The sequence below is a fragment of the Moschus berezovskii genome, chromosome 13 (assembly GCF_049115385.1).
Source record: "Moschus berezovskii isolate FMDL1 chromosome 13, NW_MosBer_1.0, whole genome shotgun sequence".
Classification (NCBI taxonomy): Eukaryota; Metazoa; Chordata; class Mammalia; order Artiodactyla; family Moschidae; genus Moschus; species Moschus berezovskii.
This window is the reverse complement of record NC_142472.1, coordinates 74,471,706-74,492,363: the sequence shown is the minus strand read 5'-3', so window position 1 is coordinate 74,492,363 and position 20,658 is coordinate 74,471,706. Positions and strand designations below refer to the sequence as shown.

General features: G+C 44.6%; 1 protein-coding gene across 1 annotated transcript in view; it reads left to right on the top strand.

Moving 5' to 3' along the window:
• Positions 1-719: 719 nt before the first annotated feature.
• The window catches only part of TNFSF11 (TNF superfamily member 11), a 42,730-nt gene continuing 22,791 nt past the window's right edge, over positions 720-20,658 (top strand). Inside the window, exons 1-2 of the mRNA XM_055426813.2 lie at positions 720-1,076; positions 8,201-8,368. Coding sequence (XP_055282788.2) covers positions 861-1,076; positions 8,201-8,368 — 384 coding nt within the window. The 5' untranslated portion in view covers positions 720-860. The remainder of the gene's footprint in view (positions 1,077-8,200; positions 8,369-20,658) is intronic.

Genomic DNA, 20,658 nt, shown 5'->3' with positions numbered 1-20,658 from the left:
TCGTCTCTCTGTACCATTTTCTTTTTTTTTTTTAAGTCTGACTTGGTTTCTATAAGCTTCCTGCTGCCACATTAAAAATCTGCCTCATTTAAAGCCAATTTGAGGGTGCAGAAACCAGGGTCTGGGGAAGAGGGTTCTGGTTTCCTAAGCTTGCCAAAATACATAGAAGCTATATTTGGACCCTGTATGCTAGAGGGTGTACCCTCAGTATTCCTGAGGGTGCTTCCTGTAGAAAAAAAATGGGGGGGGGGGGTGTCGTGGGAGGGAAGAGGAGGTGAGACAAGCAGGAAAGGCCTTCAGACATCACCAAGTCGGACTTTTTAAATCCTGTAGGGGAAACTGAGGCTCAGGGATGCGGACTGACTCAGGAACGTCGGTAACGTCACCTTCATCCTTGACCAAGCCATTCCCTCGCCGCGCCCCCTACCCAGCTCTTGGACTTTCAGAAAGCCCACCTCCTGGAGCTTCAGACGGCTGGCAAGCGGTGTTTGGGAACCGCTGGACCAACCCACAGCCTCCACCCCCGAGGGCCCCGACGGGGAGGGAGGAGGCCTTTCAGTGCGAGAGGCAGGGAGGGAGGGCGAAAGGAAGGAAGGGGAGCCCGGGGTGGGAGTGGAAGAGGCAACTTCGCCCGGGGCGGGTTGGCTCGCGGGGCCAGCCCTCCCGAGGCGGTTTATAAGAGTTGGGGCGGCCGGGAGCCCTCCCCGCCGGTCCGCGCGCCCCCGGAGCAGCGCCCGGTTCCGAGCGCCCCGCGTCGAGGCCCGCCTGGCCGCGCGCCGGCTCCGCGCCGCCTTCGGACTCGAGCGCGCGGCAGCGCAGCCCGGGAGGGAGGCGAGCGCCCGAGCCAGGGGCCGAGCGCCATGCGCCGCGCCAGCCGGGACTACACCAAGTACCTGCGCGGCTCCGAGGAGATGGGCGGCGCGGGCGCCCCGCACGAGGGCCCGCCGCACGCCGCGCCGCAGCCCGCACCTGCCGCGGCCGCCGCCGCCTCCCGCTCCACCTTCGTGGCCCTCCTGGGGCTGGGGCTGGGCCAGGTCGTGTGCAGCGTCGCCCTGTTCCTCTACTTCCGAGCGCAGGTGAGTGCTCGCCCTCGGGGCGCGCGGCTGGGGCGCGCCCACCTCCGCCCTCCAGCACTCGGCCGGCGGTGGAGTTGGGTCCCCCCGGCCGGGCTTCCCCGATCTTGCATATTCCGGAGGGGAAAGGGACTCTTAAAAAAAGAGAGCGCGTGAGGCCCCGGAGCGCTGGCCTCGGCCAGGCTGATGCGCCGAGGCTGGGCTCGCCCGGCGTGGTGCGTTTGAATTTCCCCCGGCGAGACCGCATTGGTCGCTCACCTCTTTTGGAAACGATTACGCACTTTTCTCCCCTTCTGTATCCTCCTTGGAGCAAAGAATCAACTGATTGATGTTCACTTAGGAACAAAATGGAGCGCCTCCAGTTAGGCGTCACCGACCGTTTCCCTTCCCACCCACCCCCCGGAGGTTGTGGGGTCCTGGGGCTGGTTGCTTTGCACCGTGCCGGGGTGCGCGCGGAGCCGAAGGTCGCAATGCGTGCGCTGCCCGCAGCTCTGGAGCGTCGGGTGGCGATGCCCAAGGCACCAGATGGACCGAAAGACACAGCGCGGCCAGGGACGCCTAGTCTTAGGAGAGGAGCCCCGGGCTCCTCTCGCTTGGGGTGAAGGAAGAGAGAAAGGCCCACATGCCTTCCCACGAAGGTGGGCGGAGGAAGGAAGCGAGACGTGTGTGGCGGTGGTGAAGTTCTCTGCCCTGGCACAGCCTGGCGACGATCTAGCAAATAACCAAGCTTTTCAAAGATGGGGAAAATGGCTAGGCACTGCAGAGAGATAGTAGAAAGGAAGGGGTAAATTTGTAACATTATGCTTTCTGGTGGTTTGTGCTCTTGTGTTTTCTTGGAAATTGCTGTGCAGTTGCTTGGATTCATTCAAATATTCTTGTCTGGTGCTGTGAACTCTTTCTCAAAGGAAGTGGGGGGCTGACTGTGCATTTTTTTTTTTTTATGGGAAAAGAGAGTTGGGTTTGGACTTCATTGGTTTTCAGATTCAAAGGTGATTACTAAACCAGACTGGATGCATGAAACATGGCATTGCCTGGGTTGTACAGGTTTTTGACATGTGCCAGAGTCCTGAACTTGTAATCATAGACTGTTTGCTAAGTATTCAGTATCCACTAATTTGCATTTTGTAGAACTAGTTTATGAACTGAGACAGAAGTAGACATACTATGCACAGTATTTTAGAAAATTTGTATTTGTATATTAATAAAAATATTTTCCTATCGAGAAAGTTTTTCTAAAACTACAACTTTCAGGTGGTTTACTTGCAACGTTGTTCAGTCGCTCAGGCCTGACCCACTCTTTGCGACCCTATGGACTGCAGCAGGCCGGGCTTCCCTGTCCTTCATTGTCTCCCTCCCGGAGTTAGCTCAGACTCATGTCCATCGAGTCGGTGATGCCATCCAAACATCTCATTCTGCGTTGCCGCCCCTTCTCCTCGTGCCCTCAATCTTTCCCAGCATCGGGGTCTCTTAGATTACACAAATCTGTGTGAAAGTGATGAAACATTTTTCTTGCATTGGACTGTGCTGCAGCCAAGAATGACTGATTTGTCCATTTTCTCATCCGGTATATGGTCCCGCCCCGTCCCCCATGTAATACTTATATACTGAGTGCCTGCACTGCACATGACACTATTCAATGGTACGGAATACGAGTTAAGAATCATTTAGTCAACGTACAGTGTCCACCTGCTGTGTTGCATGCATGATGCCAGGTAATGATGGGGACTATAACAAAAGACTTTAAATTCCTAGTCAAATAAGAGAGAAGCTTTGAGAAAAGAGAAGATGCAGTAGTTCCCTCTTTTTTAGTTTAATTAATTTTTACTTCTTGGTCCTGGGGCATGTGAGTTCTTAGTTCCCTCACCAGGGATCAAACCCAACTCCCCTGCATTGGAAGGGTGGTGTCTTAACCACTAGACCATCAGGGAAGCCCCAGTACTTCTCCATCTCTTATCTCTGCTAACACCTTAGCGTTATGGCATTTTCATAGCAGGAATTGAGAAGTGAGTATTCAGCACTGAAAGAGCTCGGGGATGAATGGCTTGCAGGGACCAGGCACAGCTTAGATGGACAGGAACCATGGAAATGTGACCATTTCAAAAAGAATGACTTGCTGGGCTGTTGAAGAAATTGTTTGACTTCTTTGTAGGGAGTCCCAGTATTAATGGTCTGGTGTGCCGAGAAGTCTAGCCTCTCATGATCGCTTAGCAGTCTTGATGTCACATGGATAACAGTGAAAACTTTCAACAATTTTTTCCAAAGTCCACATGTAAGTTAGTAAGCCTGGCTAGAAAAATTTCATGTGGAGAATTTAATGTCATCGAATTTCTGGGCACAGTTTTCCTAGAAGTCATGAAGATTGGGATTCTCCAAAATTTTTGCAAAATGTATTAGCCATTATGCTGAACCCAGCTTTGGGCTGCATTTTTTTAAAGTGGCCTTCTTTGGTAAAGAAGTAATATTTGGAGCAATGGTTTCATAGGAATCCCCAATAGATGTGGTTAGGTTTTGCTGAGGATGGTAGCTAAAGGAGTCCAGACATCTAGAGATACATTCAGAAGAAGTTACAAATGAAATAGAATGTTCGGGATTTGTTTCAAAATAATAATGTGGTTGCTTATAGATGAAACAGGATGCGCTGGTAACTGTTGAAACTCCATGGTCAGTACCTGTAGGTTCAGTCTAGAATTCTTTTCCCTTTCACATTTGCTGGAAGCCTTCTTTGAAAGTTCTAGCTGAGAGAATAGACCCAGTTTGACCTGACACTGGTTGAACGTTTTCACTTAATCAGTTCCTTTGGATGAGAACTTCGTACCAAATAAGAGATAGATTTTTTTATTTCCACTCAGTTTGTGGGTCACTTACTTGGGATTCCTGAATGCATTTGACTTAGAATGAAATCATCTAATATCAGGTAACGTGTTTGCAGTTTATCATAAAAAAAAAGAAAAGAAAATGGATCCAGTTGTATTGTTTTTGTTTAAACGTGAGAGAGGGAAGTCCTGAAATCCTCAAGAATCACAACATTGTTAATTGGCTATACTCCATTAAAAAAGTTCAAAGAAAAAACAGTTCAATTTAGTTTTAATTGCATTTAGAAAAATATCCCCAAATAATGTAAAAAAAAATTATAGTGACTTAGAACAAGTTTCCCTTTCTCAACTCATGTTTAAATAGTTAAAAATGAATCTGCCTCCCGAACGTTTGCAGATTGCTTGTGCCTAGATTAAGAAAAAAAAAAGAAAGAAAGTACTAGATCCAGTGTAGATTGGCTTTTCCCCCACCAACCTTGCCAAAGAAAAACTAGCATGTGGTTTGTGCTATATATTTACCACATAGTATTCATACTTTGGTTTACAAAGAAAAAAAAACCCTTCCAAAAAGTTGCTTTTAAATATTGATGTGTATTTAGACACTCACACACACCACACACAACATCCATATAACCACATTCAAAGTTTAGAACTTAGCTATAAGATAAGTTTTTCAGAAAACTCAATCTCTCTTCCCTTTTAACTGTTTCCCCAAACCCCCAGCATGCACACCAACCTCCCTGGGCTGTTCTTTACCCAGGAAGGAGAGCCGTCACTACCAAAAGTCTGATGTGGAGGTGTGTGGGCTGTCGGCTTGAAAAAACAGAAAACGAAGTAGCACAGATGGCAAGCATCCTGCCTCATTTAACCCTACAAGCGATGAAGTTTCAAGGAGGCTTTCAGACTGAGTTACTTTCATATGAACCACACCATCTGATAAATGTATTTTTGAAGTCCAGTTTAAATCAGATATTCAAGACTCAGTTAATATTTTCAGTCATTTCTAGGTACAGTTAATTCATTTGTAATCACTTTACTGTGATTTGGGGATTCCCTGGTGGCTCAGACAGTGAAGAATCTGCCGGCTGTGCAGGAGACCTTGGTTCGATCCCTGGGTGGGCAACACCTCCTGGAGAAGGGCATGGCAACTCACTCCAGTGTACTTGCATGGAGAAAGCTGTGGACAGGGGAGCCTGTTGGACCACAGTCCATGGGGTGCAGGGAGTCAGACAGGACTGAAGCAACTTAGCATGCATGCATGTGGCTGGCCCTGCGCCCCTGCCCCTCTGCTCCACCCTTTCTCCTGGTCCCCATCTGCAGGCAAGGAGAGTCGCAAGGGCAGCGGACTGACAGAGACATTTGGTTGTAGATTAAAAATAAGTTCCTGAGACACTCGCACCACTATGTTCACAGCGGCGCTGTTCACATTAGCCAAGACATGGAGACAAATGTCCATTGACAAATGAATAGATAAAGAAGATATGGTACATGTAGATAATGGAATGTTACTCAGCCATAAAAAGAATGAAACAGTGGCATTTACAGCAACATGGATGGATCATTCTAACTGAAGTAAATCAGATAAAGACGAATACCATATGATAGCACCTGTATGTGGAATCTAAAATATGACACAAAGGCACTTATCTGTGAAACAGAAATAAACTCAGACATAGAGAACAGACTTGTGGTTGCCAAGACAGAAGGTATAGGAGGGATAGATTGGGAGTTTGGAATTAGCAGATGCAAACTGCTATATATATATATACACTCACACACATATATGTATACATATAACTGAATCACTTTGCTCTACATTAGAAAATAATACAACATTGCAAATTAATTCAATAAAATAAAATTTAAAAATAAATTTCTAATGTATGACCCTTAAGGAAACAAAATCAGTGAGTATAATATCAAACTTAATGATGTCACACTTTCATTTGGGAAAATAATTGGTAACATTTATATATGTTTAGCTGTAAATATGCTTCCCAGATGACTCAGTGGTAAAGAAACCGCTTGCCAATCCAGGAGACACAGGTTTGATCCCTGGGTTGGGAAGATCCTCTGGAGAAGAAAATGGCAAACCCTCCAGCATTCTTGCCTGGAGAATCCCATGGACAGTAGATGGTGGGCTACAGTCCATGGGGTTGCAAATAGTCAGATATGACTTAGCGACTAAACCACAAACAAGCCCTAACATGACCGTCTGAAACAGTGGTTCTCACTTGCACATTAGATACTCTCGGGGAGAGAGATTCAGTTGACCTCAACTCTTAGGGATATTGAATAAGTTGGCCCAGGGTGGGACCTGGGAAGGACTGTTTTTTAAGAGAGAAGAGACTAAAATCTTCGCATCATATTTCTCTTCATTAAATCTTTAACCATCATTGACCATATCAGTATTTTTGTGCTAGCTGGTATTACTTGTGAAAAAACTTTAAAGTGGGTGTCCAAGGAAATTTGGAGACATTTTAATAGTAGACAGTTGATATTTGTACTTTTGGTATTTGACAGCATCACTTCTCAAACCTTAACGTGCATGAGAATCACCTCTAATCTGATTTAGAATGCAGTTTCACAGGCACTGCCCAGGGTGGGGCCTGGGCATCTGCATTGCTGACGAAACCTGGCTGAGCTTGTAACCCTGAAGATGACAGGACTATACTTCCCATAGCAAGAGGCTACTGTTTTTGTTGATGGTGCTCAGCTTGTCAGCAGGGTTGGAGCTTAACCAATCAATGTTAGGGTCCCCCGGCATTTCCCCACTGATACCACACTGTCCCTTTAGCTCAGTGGCTTTCTGGTGGTGAGCCAACTGAGGCCTTCGCAGGAATCTTCTTTCTTGAGGTCTAAACCCAGTGACCCTTCACATCAGCTGCCCAAGCCGCTCTGGTTTTGTGGGAAACTTACTGGTGTAAGTGAGCTTTTTGACAGAACTATGGAATTGAAAGCTTGCCTTATGTGAAATCTCAGATATTATGATTTGTACTCATTATCTTAAAGACATAAAAGATAAATATGGGTTGCAAGTAGTTTTGAGTCCTGAGTGACACCTCTCCCGTGATTATAGATACCAATCCTTTAATTTACAAGAGTGGAATGATAAAATTCACATTGGTGGGTGCGCATTTGTTGAAAGGCTATCATTTTGTTTTGAGAGTTTTGGATATGGGTAGGGTATTTAGTTTACTTCTGATAGCTGATTAATAAATCTGCACATCTTCCACTGACTTTTAGAAAGATAATTAAACCAGGGATTGAGAGACCTGGTATTAATTGACTGTGCTTTGGTTATTGCAAATTTACGTAATCTGCCCCCACCCCGGCTTTTTTTAATCTAGCCTGTACCTAAAAAGCAAATGCACATGAAGTACCTTGAAGTTTTTGAAAGAAAAGAATGATAAATTAAGCCACTATTATTAAAACAATTAGGTAGCTAATTACCTCTCCTCTTTACTTGGCAGTTGAAACCACTACAAAGACTCGTCAGAGCCCCAGGAGGAGTTGGCAGACAATTTTAAGAGTAATACTCAGAGAAGTGCTTGTGCTGGTACCTGTTGTAACTAGGCGACCAGCTGATAACTCTGTGGGGATATTTTGAGTGGGGCCATCCCACGCACTTCAAGAATTTTAGCATTCCCTCAGCATGAATATGTATAGGTTGCTCATGAGCCCCCTTCACCGCAGCTGATACCAAGCATCACCAAACACGTTCAGTCACCTTCTGACAGATGTAGCTCTCCCGTCTAAGAAAACTGGTGAGAGGTTCAACAAAAAGGGAAACTGCTTCTGGCTTCAGGTTTTCTTTGGGGCTAGGAAATGGATTTCTTCGGCTGATTAAAACACACATTGATTAAGGGAAAAGGCTAGGCAAACATGGCAGCTGAACATGATGTTAATTTCGCCTGATTTATGTTGGTTTCATGCTTTGAATATCCAAGTGGGCTTCATAATCCCACATAGCGTGCTGCTTAGGACTTAAAAGGCTTGCTCTTCCTGTACTGACCACCGGTAATTTTGTCGATACCCTTCCCCTCAGTGAGGACTTGAATAATGTCAGACAATTTTGATAATTTCCCCATGAATCACATGTGTACACGTGTGTTGTGGATGATAGAGACTCATAAAAACAAATTAGAAGTCAATGTTTGCACCAACTCGAGGGTAACTGTGTTCACTGTTAGTTGTTGGGGACCTGCATTCGTTCTTGCAAGAATGAATTCTGTTGTCTTAGCCACACTTGACCCAACAATAGAGTGATCAGTGATAACCACTCTGTGTCCTCACACTTTTTTCCCCTCTCAGATGGATCCTAACAGAATATCAGAAGATGACACTCACTGCATTAATAGAATTTTCAAGCTCCATGAAAACACGGATTTGCAAGACACAACTCTGGAGAGTCAAGACTCAAAATTAATACCAGATTCGTGTAAGAGAATTAAACAGGCTTTTCAAGCAGCTGTGCAGAAGGTGAGTTCACATTGAGATGATAAGTCAAGGGCTCTCACTGACTCTATTAATGCTGAAAATTAAAATTGGCTAAGTGCTGTTGACTTTGTTCTTTTTTATTTTAATAATTTGTAAGAGAGCTAAAGAGATTTTTTTTTTTTGAGGGATTAGCAGAATCCTTTTGAAGTTGGTAGTGGTTAATTGGGCTTCCCTGGTGGCTCAGATGGTAAAGAATCTGCCTGTAATGCAGGAGACCTGGGTTCCATCCCTGGGTCAGGCAGATCCTCTGGAGGAGGGCATGGCAACCCACTCCAGTATGCTTGCCTGGAGAATCCCACGGACAGAGGAGCCTGGAGGGCTACAGTCCATGGGGTCGCAAAGAGTTGGACATGACCGAGTGGTTAGTTATAGTGACCGGTGGTGTTCATGCAACTATTCTTTCCTTTCTTTATCTCTCTCCTCTTCCTCTCTCTCTCTCTCTTATTTTGGAGGAGGCATTTAAATTCACTCTTGAAAGGAGGACAGCGATGGTTTGTGGTAGTCAGTGAGTCAGTATGCTAGCTTGAATTCCCTGCCTTAGAAACCGTTCTCTCTGCTCAAGGATTCTCTACTGGCTACTTCCTTTATGCTGTGTTTTGGAATGGGAAGACCCCCTATTCCCCATCTGTGGATCCAGGGTTCTGAGGAGAATAAGTATTAGCTGGTCCTCTGTTGTCATCTGACTTGTGTGGGGAAGCGAAGCAGAGCAGGAGTTGATGTTGGGGGAGAAGAGATTCTCTGGACTTTTTCTGATTTTCCAGGAGGGCTGAGTGAGAAGGGAGGGGATGGGGACACAGAAGACAAATGACTTCTCTACACTGACAGCCTCAGTGGAGAAATGCTGGAATAACTGCCCGTTTTCTTTTCCTGGATACAGTCCCTTGAGAATTCTGCAGCCTTGGCATTGTTTTACTTACTGACTCCAGCAAGCACTGGGTAGAGCCCCCTGACTCCAGGGTGTGCACTTGTGTCCACATTGCTGCCTCGCATAACACATCTGCATGGGTTCTTGCATCTGCTCGGACATAACAACCTCTAGTTTGCAGCTCCCCGGGCTGTCTCTGATCATCTCACAGTAGATTCTAAATTTCTCAAATGCCTCAAACCTAAGTTGAAATTTGAGTTTCTTTTTAAAAAATTCACAAGTAGCGATCGCATTTTTAAAAAAGAGGCTATGTATTGGGTATAGAGGTAGGGAGAGATAAAACTGTTTTGTATAACCCTTCAGGCTGGTATTTGCTATGTTTCAACAAATTTAAGATACCACAAATTTTCAACTTACTTTATTATTTCATGCATCACAAAGAGAGAAAAAAAATTGACTAAAGAATTAAACATAATCATTATAGATTCTAGTTGCATCCAGTTCAGAGATTCTGAAATATAAAAAAAATATGTGATAGAATCAAGGAAGTATATATCATTCTAGTGTCTATAAGAATGTTGTTTAAAAAGATTGCATTTTCATTGTATTTAGTGTGTAGGTGCTTAGGTTTATGCAGTAGATGGCTATTTTAAAATGTAGGTTTAGATCTGATTTTTTGATCTTCTATTGTAATTTTTGAGCTATATAGCAACAGTAATTCCATTAGTCTAATTCATTTATAAATGTTCTATAGCATTTTTTTTCTGCTTTGCAAAAAATTAAACTACTAAAAACAAGAGAAAAATGAATAACTTCTGATTTTTCACTATTAGAAGCAATTGGAAATTGAATGACTGCTATACTGTATTTACCTCATCTTAGGTTAGGTGGCACAGCGGCAAAGAATCCGCCTGCCAATGCAGGAGACATGGTTCAGTCCATGAGATGGGAAGATCCCCTGGAGAAGGAAATGGCTAGCTACTCCGGTATTCTTGCCTGGAGAATCCCATGGACAGAGGAGCCTGGAGGGCTACAGTCCATGGGGTCACAAGAGTCGGGCACGACTGAGCAGCCAGCATTTTCACTCTCACTTTCAGGTCTTTCCAGGTGGTGCTAGTGGTAAAGAACCCGCCTGCCAACGCAGGAAATGTGAGAGATATGGGTGGGATCCCTGGGTCAGAAAGATTCCCCTGGAGGAAAGCATGGCAACCCACTCCAGCATTCTTGCCTGGACAATCCCATGGAAAGAGGAGCCTGGCGGGCCACAGTCTATAAGGTTGCAAAGTGTCAAACATGACTGAAGTGACTTAGCACGCTCTCTTACCATTTTAATCATGTATATTTTGTGGGAGAAATTGTAGCATGTGAAGTCAGACTTATGTCTGAATAAATGTGATCTTGGGAAGGTACTTAATATTTCTTCACTCTGGCTTCCTCATCTTTAAAAACTAGAGTTCACAATCCCTCTGTAATAGGATTGTGGTTGATTTGAATAAAAGATGTAAAGGACTGAGCACAGTCCTGGAAACAGAGTATGCACTCATTAAATGTTTATATATTACTTTACCACCATTATTACTAATTCATTGTTATTGTTGATGATTTAATCAAAGACATATTTTAAAAGTTTAGATAGGGCATGTTTGATCATTCTAAAATTGCATTAAAACAATGCAAACACTGAAACTGGTTGCAGAAAACCACTGTGATGTTTTTATTACTACAACAGTAAATGTGTTAAGTACATATTATCCTTAGGAAACTTCCAAGTCTATTTAAGACTTGGACTTGATTTCAATAATGCAGTAATTTAGAATATAGAGAGCCTGATCTTAAGGTATTTATAAGCTGTGTTGTGAAGGACAGTATATTAGGGGAGGGAAGACGTAACATTTGCAAGACCCTTAATTTAAAATTCTCTTCAGAAATTCTGATCCACACTTACTGAGGGGCCTTACTGAGCTGTACGCTGTGAAATCTAACAGTCAGTTTGCTGCTGAAGTACAGTTGATTTAGAATGTGATGTTAGTTTTGGACGTACAGGATGTGGTTCAGTTATTTCCCCCACACTGTAGCCCGTTATAGATTGTTACAAGCTGTTCAGTATGATTCCCTGTGCTGGTTTATGTAGTTTGTATCTGTTAATCCAGCACTCCTAATTGCCCCTCCTTTCTCTTATCCCACATAAGCTTATTTTCTGTCTTTGAGTTTATTTCTGTTTGTCCATAGATTTATTTGTATTGTTTTCTAGATTCCATGTGTAAGTGATATAATATTAAGAGAGAAATGAAATGCCGCCATTTGTGGCAACATGGATGGGCCTCGAGAATGTATATGGTGAAGTAAGTCAGACAGAGAATGACAAATTCTAATTCATTTTTCTTATTTTGTTCTATGTTTCATTTTTGTTAGTCTGCTTTTAATCCTGCCTCTGAGATATTGCGGAGAAGGCAATGGCAAGCCACTCCAGTACTCTTGCCTAGAAAATCCCATGGATGGAGGAGCCTGGTGGGCTGCAGTCCGTGGGGTCGCTAAGGGTCGGGCACGACTGAGCAACTTCACTTTCACTTTTCACTTTCACACATTGGAGAAGGAAATGTCAACCCACTCCCGTGTTCTTGCCTGGAGAATCCCAGGGACCGGGGAGCCTGGTGGGCTTCCTTCTATGGGGTCACACAGAGTCGGACACGACTGAAGCGACTTAGCAGCAGCAGCAGCAGAGGCATTGGAGAAGGAAATGGCAACCCCCTCCAGTGTTCTTGCCTGGAGAATCCCAGGGACGGCGGAGCCTGGTGGGCTGCTGTCTATGGGGTTGCACAGAGTCAGACACGACTGAAGTGACTTAGCAGCAGCAGAGGTAATGTATTAGTTCAAAACTGATCCCCTAATTAAGGTAATTCTCGTTAGGATTGCTTCCTAATTTTCTATTTAGATCAACATATATTGAATCTCCTTACAATGGAAAGAATACAAACTTTTAATTTCACTGGTACCCTGGTTCTTAAAAATTATACTTTGGGTTTCTTCTGGAAAAATGAGTATGTAAAATCAGCCAAGATAATTTAGAAAATAAGTAATATTAAGAACTGCTGCTGCTAAATCACTTCAGTCTTGTCCAACTCTTTGTGACCCCATGGATTGCAGCCTACCAAGCTCTTCCGTCCATGGGATTTTCCAGGCAAGAATGCTGGAGTGGGTTGCCATTGCCTTCTCCGAATATTAAGAACAGATACCATTGATGTTTACTTATGGGAATGCAAGGATGATTCATTTTAACAAGTCAAAGAAGAAAAACAGTATCATTTGCTAGATACTGAAAAGTGAGTGACAAAATTTTGCATGCATTTCTGATGTTTAAAATCCATTAGAAAGTAGAACTAGTTGAATTATTGATGTTATCCTAAATAGCTCAAAATAAAAGGAAGCTAAACCGACTCTGTGGACATGAGTTTGAGTGTACTCCGGGAGTTGGTGATGGACAGGGAGGCCTGGCGTGCTGTGATTCATGGGGTCGCGGAGAGTCGGACACGACTGAGCGACTGAACTGAACTGAACTGAACTGAATGATGAAAAATAGGAGCATTTCTCTGTCAGGAACACAACAAAGATATCCACTGTCCCCATGTTATTTAACATTGTTCAGAATGTGCTAGCAAATGCAATTACATATAGGAATGAAATAAAATATATAGAAGGTAGAATCTGAATGTGACGTGATTGTATACTTGGGAAAATTCAGAGGAGCTGAGAGGCTACAAGAAAAATAAATCAGTTTACAAAAGTCATCGCTAATAATCACTAGCTGTCCCCATTTCAAACAGTAATTGGAAAACATGAATGAAGGATTTCATTCATAACTTTTAAAAAGCCTGAAAAATCCATTTAACAAGGAATATACAAAGCTTCGGAGAAGGCAATGGCAAGCCACTCCAGTACTATTGCCTAGAAAATCCCACGGATGGAGGAGCCTGGTTGGCTGTAGTCTGTGGGGTCGCTAAGGGTCGGACGCGACTGAGCGACTTCACTTTCACTTTTCACTTTCACACATTGGAGAAGGAAATGGCAACCCACTCCAGTGTTCTTGCCTGGAGAATCCCAGGGATGGGGGAGCCTGGTGGGCTTCCGTCTGTGGGGTCACACAGAGTTGGATACGACTGAAGTGACTTAGCAGCAGCAGCAGCATACAAAGCTTATGAAAATAAAAGTAGAAAACCCTCCAGAGACGTTTAAAATAGGATTGGATAATGTAAAGATGGAACTGTGCAAAGTCGCAATCCAGAAAAGAGAACAAACACCTTAAAGTAGACCAGTGCATGTGTGTGAATGTGATTGTGTATATATATAAAATTTAATATAATATAAATTATTTTGTGTAAGTGGGTGTAGTTTAGATTATTAAAAAATGGAATTAGGACAGTTTGTTTGCTATTTTTAAAAAGTGATAGTGTTACCTCATGTCTTGAGTGCATGCTAAGTCACTTCAGTCGTGTTCAACTCTTTGCAACCCCATGGACTGTAGTCTACCAGGCTCCTCTGTCCATGGGATTCACTAGGCAAGAATACTGGAGTAGGTCGCTGTTTCCTTCTTCAGGGGATCTTCCCAACTTAGGGCTTGAACCCGGGTCTCCTGCACTGCAGGTGGATTATTTACCATCTGAGCCACTGGGGAAGCCCATGGGATGAGTAGAACTTTTTATTAATTTCACATTTATTTTTGTTGTGCTATAGTATTTTACCTGTTATTCATCGGTAACAATGTTACACACAGGTAATCCTTTTTAAAGAATAAGAAGCTGTCATAATATACCATTGTGTGTTTAAAAGCAGAAGATGCCATTTTTCCCCCCAGACAAATGACTCTTTAGGCAGAAGATGCATGCTGTTCATATCTTATCATTAGAGTCAAGCAGTGTTCATTAAGGGTGCTACTGTGCTAGGCACTTTGCTATAACTTCTCCAATAACCAAGCATTTACCTTTACCTTGAAGTGAAGTGAAGTGGAAGTTGCTCAGTCATGTCTGACTCTTTGTGACCTCATGGACTATACAGTCCATGGAATTCTCCAGGCCAGAATACTGGAGTGGGTACCCTTTCCCTTCTCCAGGATATCTTCCCAACCCAGGGATTGAACCCAGGTCCCCCGCTTTGCAGGCAGATTCTTTACCAGGTGAGCCACATTACCTTGGCCAAATAGTGATTTCCCAAATGTGTTCTCCTATGACAGGGATTATTGGTTAATGTGACAGCCTACACATCTTGCCAGAATAATCAGATTTTTCATTTCTCTTGCTGATGCTAAAAATAGAATAGCTGTAGCAGGCATGCATAAGTAGCTGTGTCTCTTAGTTTTAGTTCTAATGTAGATATTGGGTGAACCCATGAAACAAAACGACATTGGCGGCTGCAGTCATTACTGAGAGCTCGCCCCATCCAGTGGTAAGAAATGCTAGACATAAGCACAGTATCACATTCTCTGTGTGCAAAAACTGGTGTTTACCCAGCCCGTCTTTGGTCAGACTAGTAATGCTGTTTTTCTCCCTTTTTTTGTTTGTGGCTGGGTTTTCTTGGCTTTTTTCCCCTTTAGCACAGAACTCTGAAAGCCTCTTAGTGATCCAGCTCTACCAACCACAATTTACGAAGTCTGTCATAACAGTCTATGACAATAAAGCAAACACTAGCACAAATACGGTGTCCAATTTATAAAGCAGTTCTTGTTCCGGCTTTGGTGGCCTCTCTGGCCTCTGCCAGGCTGAAGAGCGATGTGGGCACTCAGGCCGGAGCAGGGGTGCGTGGCCCACAGACCTCCCGGCCAGGCTCAGTTTATACACTATTTATGTATCCTGAGACCTGGGAGGTAACTCGACTTGATGTTACTGTTAAGTGTTAGTCGCTCAGTCGTGTCTGACTCTTTGTGACCCAATGGACCGTAGCCCCTCAGGCTCCTCTGTCCATGGGATTCTCCAGGCAAGAATACTGGAGTGGGTTGCCATGCCCTCCTCCAGGGGGTCTTCCTGACCCAGGGATTGAACCCATGTCTGTTACGTCTCCTGCATTGACAGGCTGGTTCTTTACCATGAGTGCCACCTGGGAAGCTCTGATGTTTCTATGCTTGCTTGCTAATTTCATGTTGGGTACCTATTTGTGAAAAACTTCCCGAAACTTATTTTGAAATGTATCTGAAAGGGTGATACGGAGCAGAGAATCCATATACAAATCATATCAATTGCCTTGTTCTCCAGTGTGAAGGGTTCAGTGCCTTCAAGGTGACCCCCCAGGATGTGAGAAGGAAGGGTGGTGACTTCCATGAATGCGTGCGTGTGCTAAGTGGCTTTGGTGGTGTCCCACTCTCTGTGACCCTGTGGACTACAGCCCACCAGGCTCCTTTGTCCCTGGGATTCTCCAGGCAAGAATACCGGAGTGGGTTGTCATGCCCTTCTCCAGGGCATCTTCCTGACCCAGGAATCAAACTGGCGTCTCTTAAATCTACCTGCATTGGTAGGCGGGTTCTTTACCACTAGTGCCACCTGGGAAGCTCTTACATGTATATGTATTTTAATGTTAGCTTTAGAATATTTTTGTGAATATTTTATAATGTATCTAATATTCAACAATGTTTTAATACTTAAGTAAAAAATATGTAACTTTGGGAGGATTGAATTTTTTCCTTCTCTCAAGAAACTGCACAATCAGAAATGTTTAGAGCTCCTGGAACAAAACTGCAGCTCCATCAGGACGAGAGCTGTAGCCTTTTTGCTCACATATGAATATATCGCATCTGACTTAGACTCAAGATGGGAGGAAAAAAAACAAGGACTGGATGACTTCTTAAATTCCGTAAACTAATTTTTTAATTAAACCCGGGTCATTGATCGATTCATAAAGCCGTTCATAAAGTTATAAGCCTGATTTTCATTTACTGGTTGTCTTACCAGTGGTATAGTTGGTGAATGTTACTATTATAGCCTGAAGCAATGATGCCTCCATTGTTGCTGTTCAGTTGCTAAGTTGTCCAGCTCTGCGACCCCATGAACTGCAGCACACCAGGCTTCCCTGTGCTCCACTCTCTTCCTACTGTGCTCAGATACATGTCCATTGAGTTGATGATGCTATCTAACCGTCTCATCTTCTGCCGCCCTCTTCTGCTTTTGCCTCTATGCAATCATATTTTGTTGAAACTTATCTTCAGCTGAACTTCTTGCTTTAATCATGTTTTTGGCCCCTTCATGGCTTGTAACCTATATAGAGGCAGGGCTATAATGGGAACTGAAAACATAGCTCTGGCTTCCTATATGATCTTACAAAACTCTCTATTTCACCCCAGAATATAAAAGCCAATGGTGATGACTACCAATAAACTATGTTAGCACATTCCTAACTAACCACCTCATGGTGTCTGTAGGTCACTGAGCCTCAAAAGATTTACCAAAAATGGGGAGTCAGACCAGAGTCATAATCATCGAACAATTGATTCTTACCTGGAATTCTTATTTTCTTCCCCAGGAATCAGCACATTAGTTGATCTCCTTCAGGGTTCACAATATATGTGAAACTATCTCCTGATAACTGAGAACGATGTAGCCAGAGATTTGCAGTCCTTTGATCCTTGGTCATACGTTCACTGTTCTTTAGTACAGTCTGTGCTGCTGTAACCAAGAGACCCATCACTCAGTGGAAGCAATAAGATAGAAGTTTTTCCTCTTATGTGCAAAAATCTAAAGGTGCAAGTTCAGGGCTGGCAGGAAGGCACCTCCATCCTCAACAGGTACTTTCATCTCTGGATCCAAGTTGTCTTCTCCATACGTTGTCATTCCCAGAAAGTGGAAAGGGGGAAAGAAAGGGTCAAGGCGGCTCTTGGAAGCTGTGACATCGTCATTTCTCGAGTGTCTTACTGTCTGGAGCTTACTCATAAGCAGGCACTTGGATGCAAGGCGGGCTTCACATTGTCGTTTCTGGTTTAGCAGCTGTTGGCACCAAAGCTGGGGAAGAGGGCTGCCTGTCCCTAGTTGCAAAGAGGAAAGGATGGATTCTAAGAGGGCAGTGATTGGTCTCCAACATTCACTAAATCCTATTTAGGCAGGAAAGTGGGCTCACTATGTGAACAGGAGTTAACTCTATGTATATACAAGTATACAAAAAATTGGAACCGTCAAGATTTTATTTTCTAAAAGTTAAAGTACTTTAGGATTATTTAGATTCCAAAAGAGAGAGGTATGTGTAAGTAGATTTAACAGCGTACATCTTTCTGAGGAACTTCCAAAGGTTTGTTTAATCCTATGCATCTGAGATCTTTGAATAAATTTTGATTCTCACTTTCCCAGTTTTTGGTAGGTTTTGTGGGTTCAAGAACATAAATTTAAAACCAGAAAGTTCATCAGACTGAGTGGTTGTTTTTTCCATCTATAAAGCTGATTCCTTAGAATTCCAATGTCAATTATTACAGGAAACATATTTTCACTTTTAAAACTAAGTCCATAAAAAGCAAGTGAAACTGAGTAGATCTTAACTACTTAGGAAATTATAATCATTGCAGTTGTTATATAGACATTATTTTTCATTTGATTTTTGTTTAAATTCACATGACAAAACCTAGGGGAAAAATTAAACCCCATTCATTATCTCTTTGCCTTTGTATATAAGAGTATGTGTCCCAAGAAAGTTTCTTGTAAACCCACAAGGCAACTTGGGGTTTGGGGGCACTGACGTTCCCAAGTCAAGATGTTAGTCATGTAGTGGTTTTCCAATGGGATTTCATCTCTGCCATAACAGTTTTGGGAACTGCAATTCAATCAACCCCAATCATATCTAGCATTTATAAAAGCTGCCTTTATGGGAAAGCCAAAGCAGGACTCACAGAATTTTCCTACAACATCAAGCCATCTACTGGGTTTTGCCCAACAACGACCCATTAGCTGTGATGGGCTCAGTCACAGGGGAGACCCAGGGCAAAAGGTAGGAGGGTGTGCGAAAGGGAAATAACCTTGAGTGGTGTTGTAGGAGTTGGGCTTATCTTCATGCCAGAAGTGCTCCAGGGTGGAAGAAAAGGTATTCTGGCTTGACATTAAAAAAGAAAACAGAAGACCAAGGGCGTGCCTAAAAGAGGAGCATCTCATTATGTGACATAGGCTCTTGGGCTGCGATTCCAGAAGTCAGTAAGACTGAGGGTCCTCAGTTGGAGGGGACCTGGTGAAGGATGCTTGGATTGCTCCACCAGGAGTGGCTCATCCTAGGAGAGGGCCAGCCTGCAGAGCTGGAGAGAATGATGTGCCCTTGAGAAGCATTTCCAAAACCTGGCTTGATCTTAAAAATCACTTGGGGAGCTTGTTTAAAACAGAAATGAAAGGCTCCCAGATCTGTTACAAAGATTCTGATTTGGTGGTTCAGGAGTAGACTGGGAAGATTTGGGAAATCTTTCTTAGAAGGGCTGGTCTATCTTCAGGAAGGCTTCAGGGTAAATACTGACCAAGGAGGTGTTCTAAGCATCTTATGGAGGAGGTCATGGCAACCCACTCCAGTATTCTTTCCTGGAGAATCCCATGGACAGAAGAGCCTGGCGGGCTGCAGTCTATGGGGTCACAAGAGTTGGGCATGACTTAGTGACTAAACCACCACCAAGCATCTTAGGAAGAGGTGAGAGCCACTGGGGGACAGGGAAGCCACTGGTGAATGACTTGACTATATTTGAGAAGCAGGGTTCAGCCTGTGCGGTACAGAGAAGACAGATCTTGGAAGTTGCACAGGACGCTCCATATCTGAGAGGGGTGCTGCACTGTGCTCAGTCGCTCAGTCCTGTTTGACTCTCTGCGACCCCATGGACTGGAGCGCGCCACGCTCCTCTGTCCACGGGATTTTTCAGGGTTCTCATAACCGCCTCTGGTGATCTTCCCGACCCAGGGATCAAACCCAGGTTTCCTGCAGCTCCTGCGTTGGCAGGTAGATTCTTGACCACTGCACTACATGGGAAGCCCATATCTGTGATGACCAGGCAGCAAATGTTTGTTTGAACTTTTCAAGATTCATGGTCTGAGAGGTCCATCCTCACATAGCGTCTGTATCACTAGGGTGCTCCCTCAGTTCTCAGGTTTTGCTCTTTGAGAGCACAGGGTGGTGGTGGTGGTGGTGATGGTGGTGGGATTGGCGAAGATAGGGGTGATGGTGGTGGGATTGGCAAAGGTAGGGGTGATGGTGGTGGGATTGGCGAAGGTAGGGGTGATGGTGGTGGGATTGGCGAAGGTAGGGGTGATGGTGGTGGGATTGGCGAAGGTAGGGGTGATGGTGGTGGGATTGGCGAAGGTAGGGGTGATGGTGGTGGGATTGGCGAAGGTAGGGGTGATGGTGGTGGGATTGGCGAAGGTAGGGGTGATGGTGGTGGGATTGGTCATGGTAGGGGTGATGGTGGTGGGATTGGTGAAGGTAGGGGTGATGGTGGTGGGATTGGTGAAGGTAGGGGTGATGGTGGTGGGATTGGTGAAGGTAGGGGTGATGGTGGTGGGATTGGTGAAGGTAGGGGTGATGGTGGTGGGATTGGTGAAGGTAGGGGTGATGGTGGTGGGATTGGTGAAGGTAGGGGTGATGGTGGTGAGATTGGTGAAGGTAGGGGTGATGGTGGTGGGATTGGTGAAGGTAGGGGTGATGGTGGTGGGATTGGTCATGGTAGGGGTGATGGTGGTGGGATTGGTGAAGGTAGGGGTGATGGCGGCGGTATTATAGCAGAAGCAGCAGTAAAGATAATCATGATAATTAGAAACTGTAAAGCTCATATTCATCAGAAACTTGATGAACTCAGAATCTTCTCTCCTCCATGCATATATCTGCTTCTCATCTGATCTCCCCTTTCGTGGTGAGCGACAGAGCCGTCCCCTCCATCACCCCAAACCTGAAGCCAGAAGATGGTCTTGCAGGCTTCCTCTGACTTTTGTACCTCACCCTCGCCTTGTGGGTTCTGCCTCCTTCCTAAGCTTTCAAGCACTTCTCTCTGTGCTGTGTCACGACCGCTGGCCCCTCAGTACAGGCTCAGCATCCCCATCATCACTGCTTACCTGGACCACTGCCCCACTCACACTGCCTCCAGCCACCCTCTCTACAGCTCAGCGGTTTCTCAGATGCTGATTGGAACACGTCACTGACTTCCTGCTTACGAACATCCTCAGTGGGCCCTTGCAGTTCTCAGGATAGTCTGAGCTGCTGAAAATGGAACGCCAAGTCCTTTGTGTTCTGGGACCCTCCCTCCAACCTCCGCCTCCCCAGCCTCATTATCCCCTGGCTCCATCTCCTCGCCCTCCTCGGCCGTGCTCAGCAGCGTCCCCTCAGTAAACGGTTAGAAGTTCCCTAACCTGGGGTCGCGGAGAGTCGGACACGACTGAGCGACTGAACTGAACTGAACTGAACTGAACCTGGCTGTGCCCTTCCC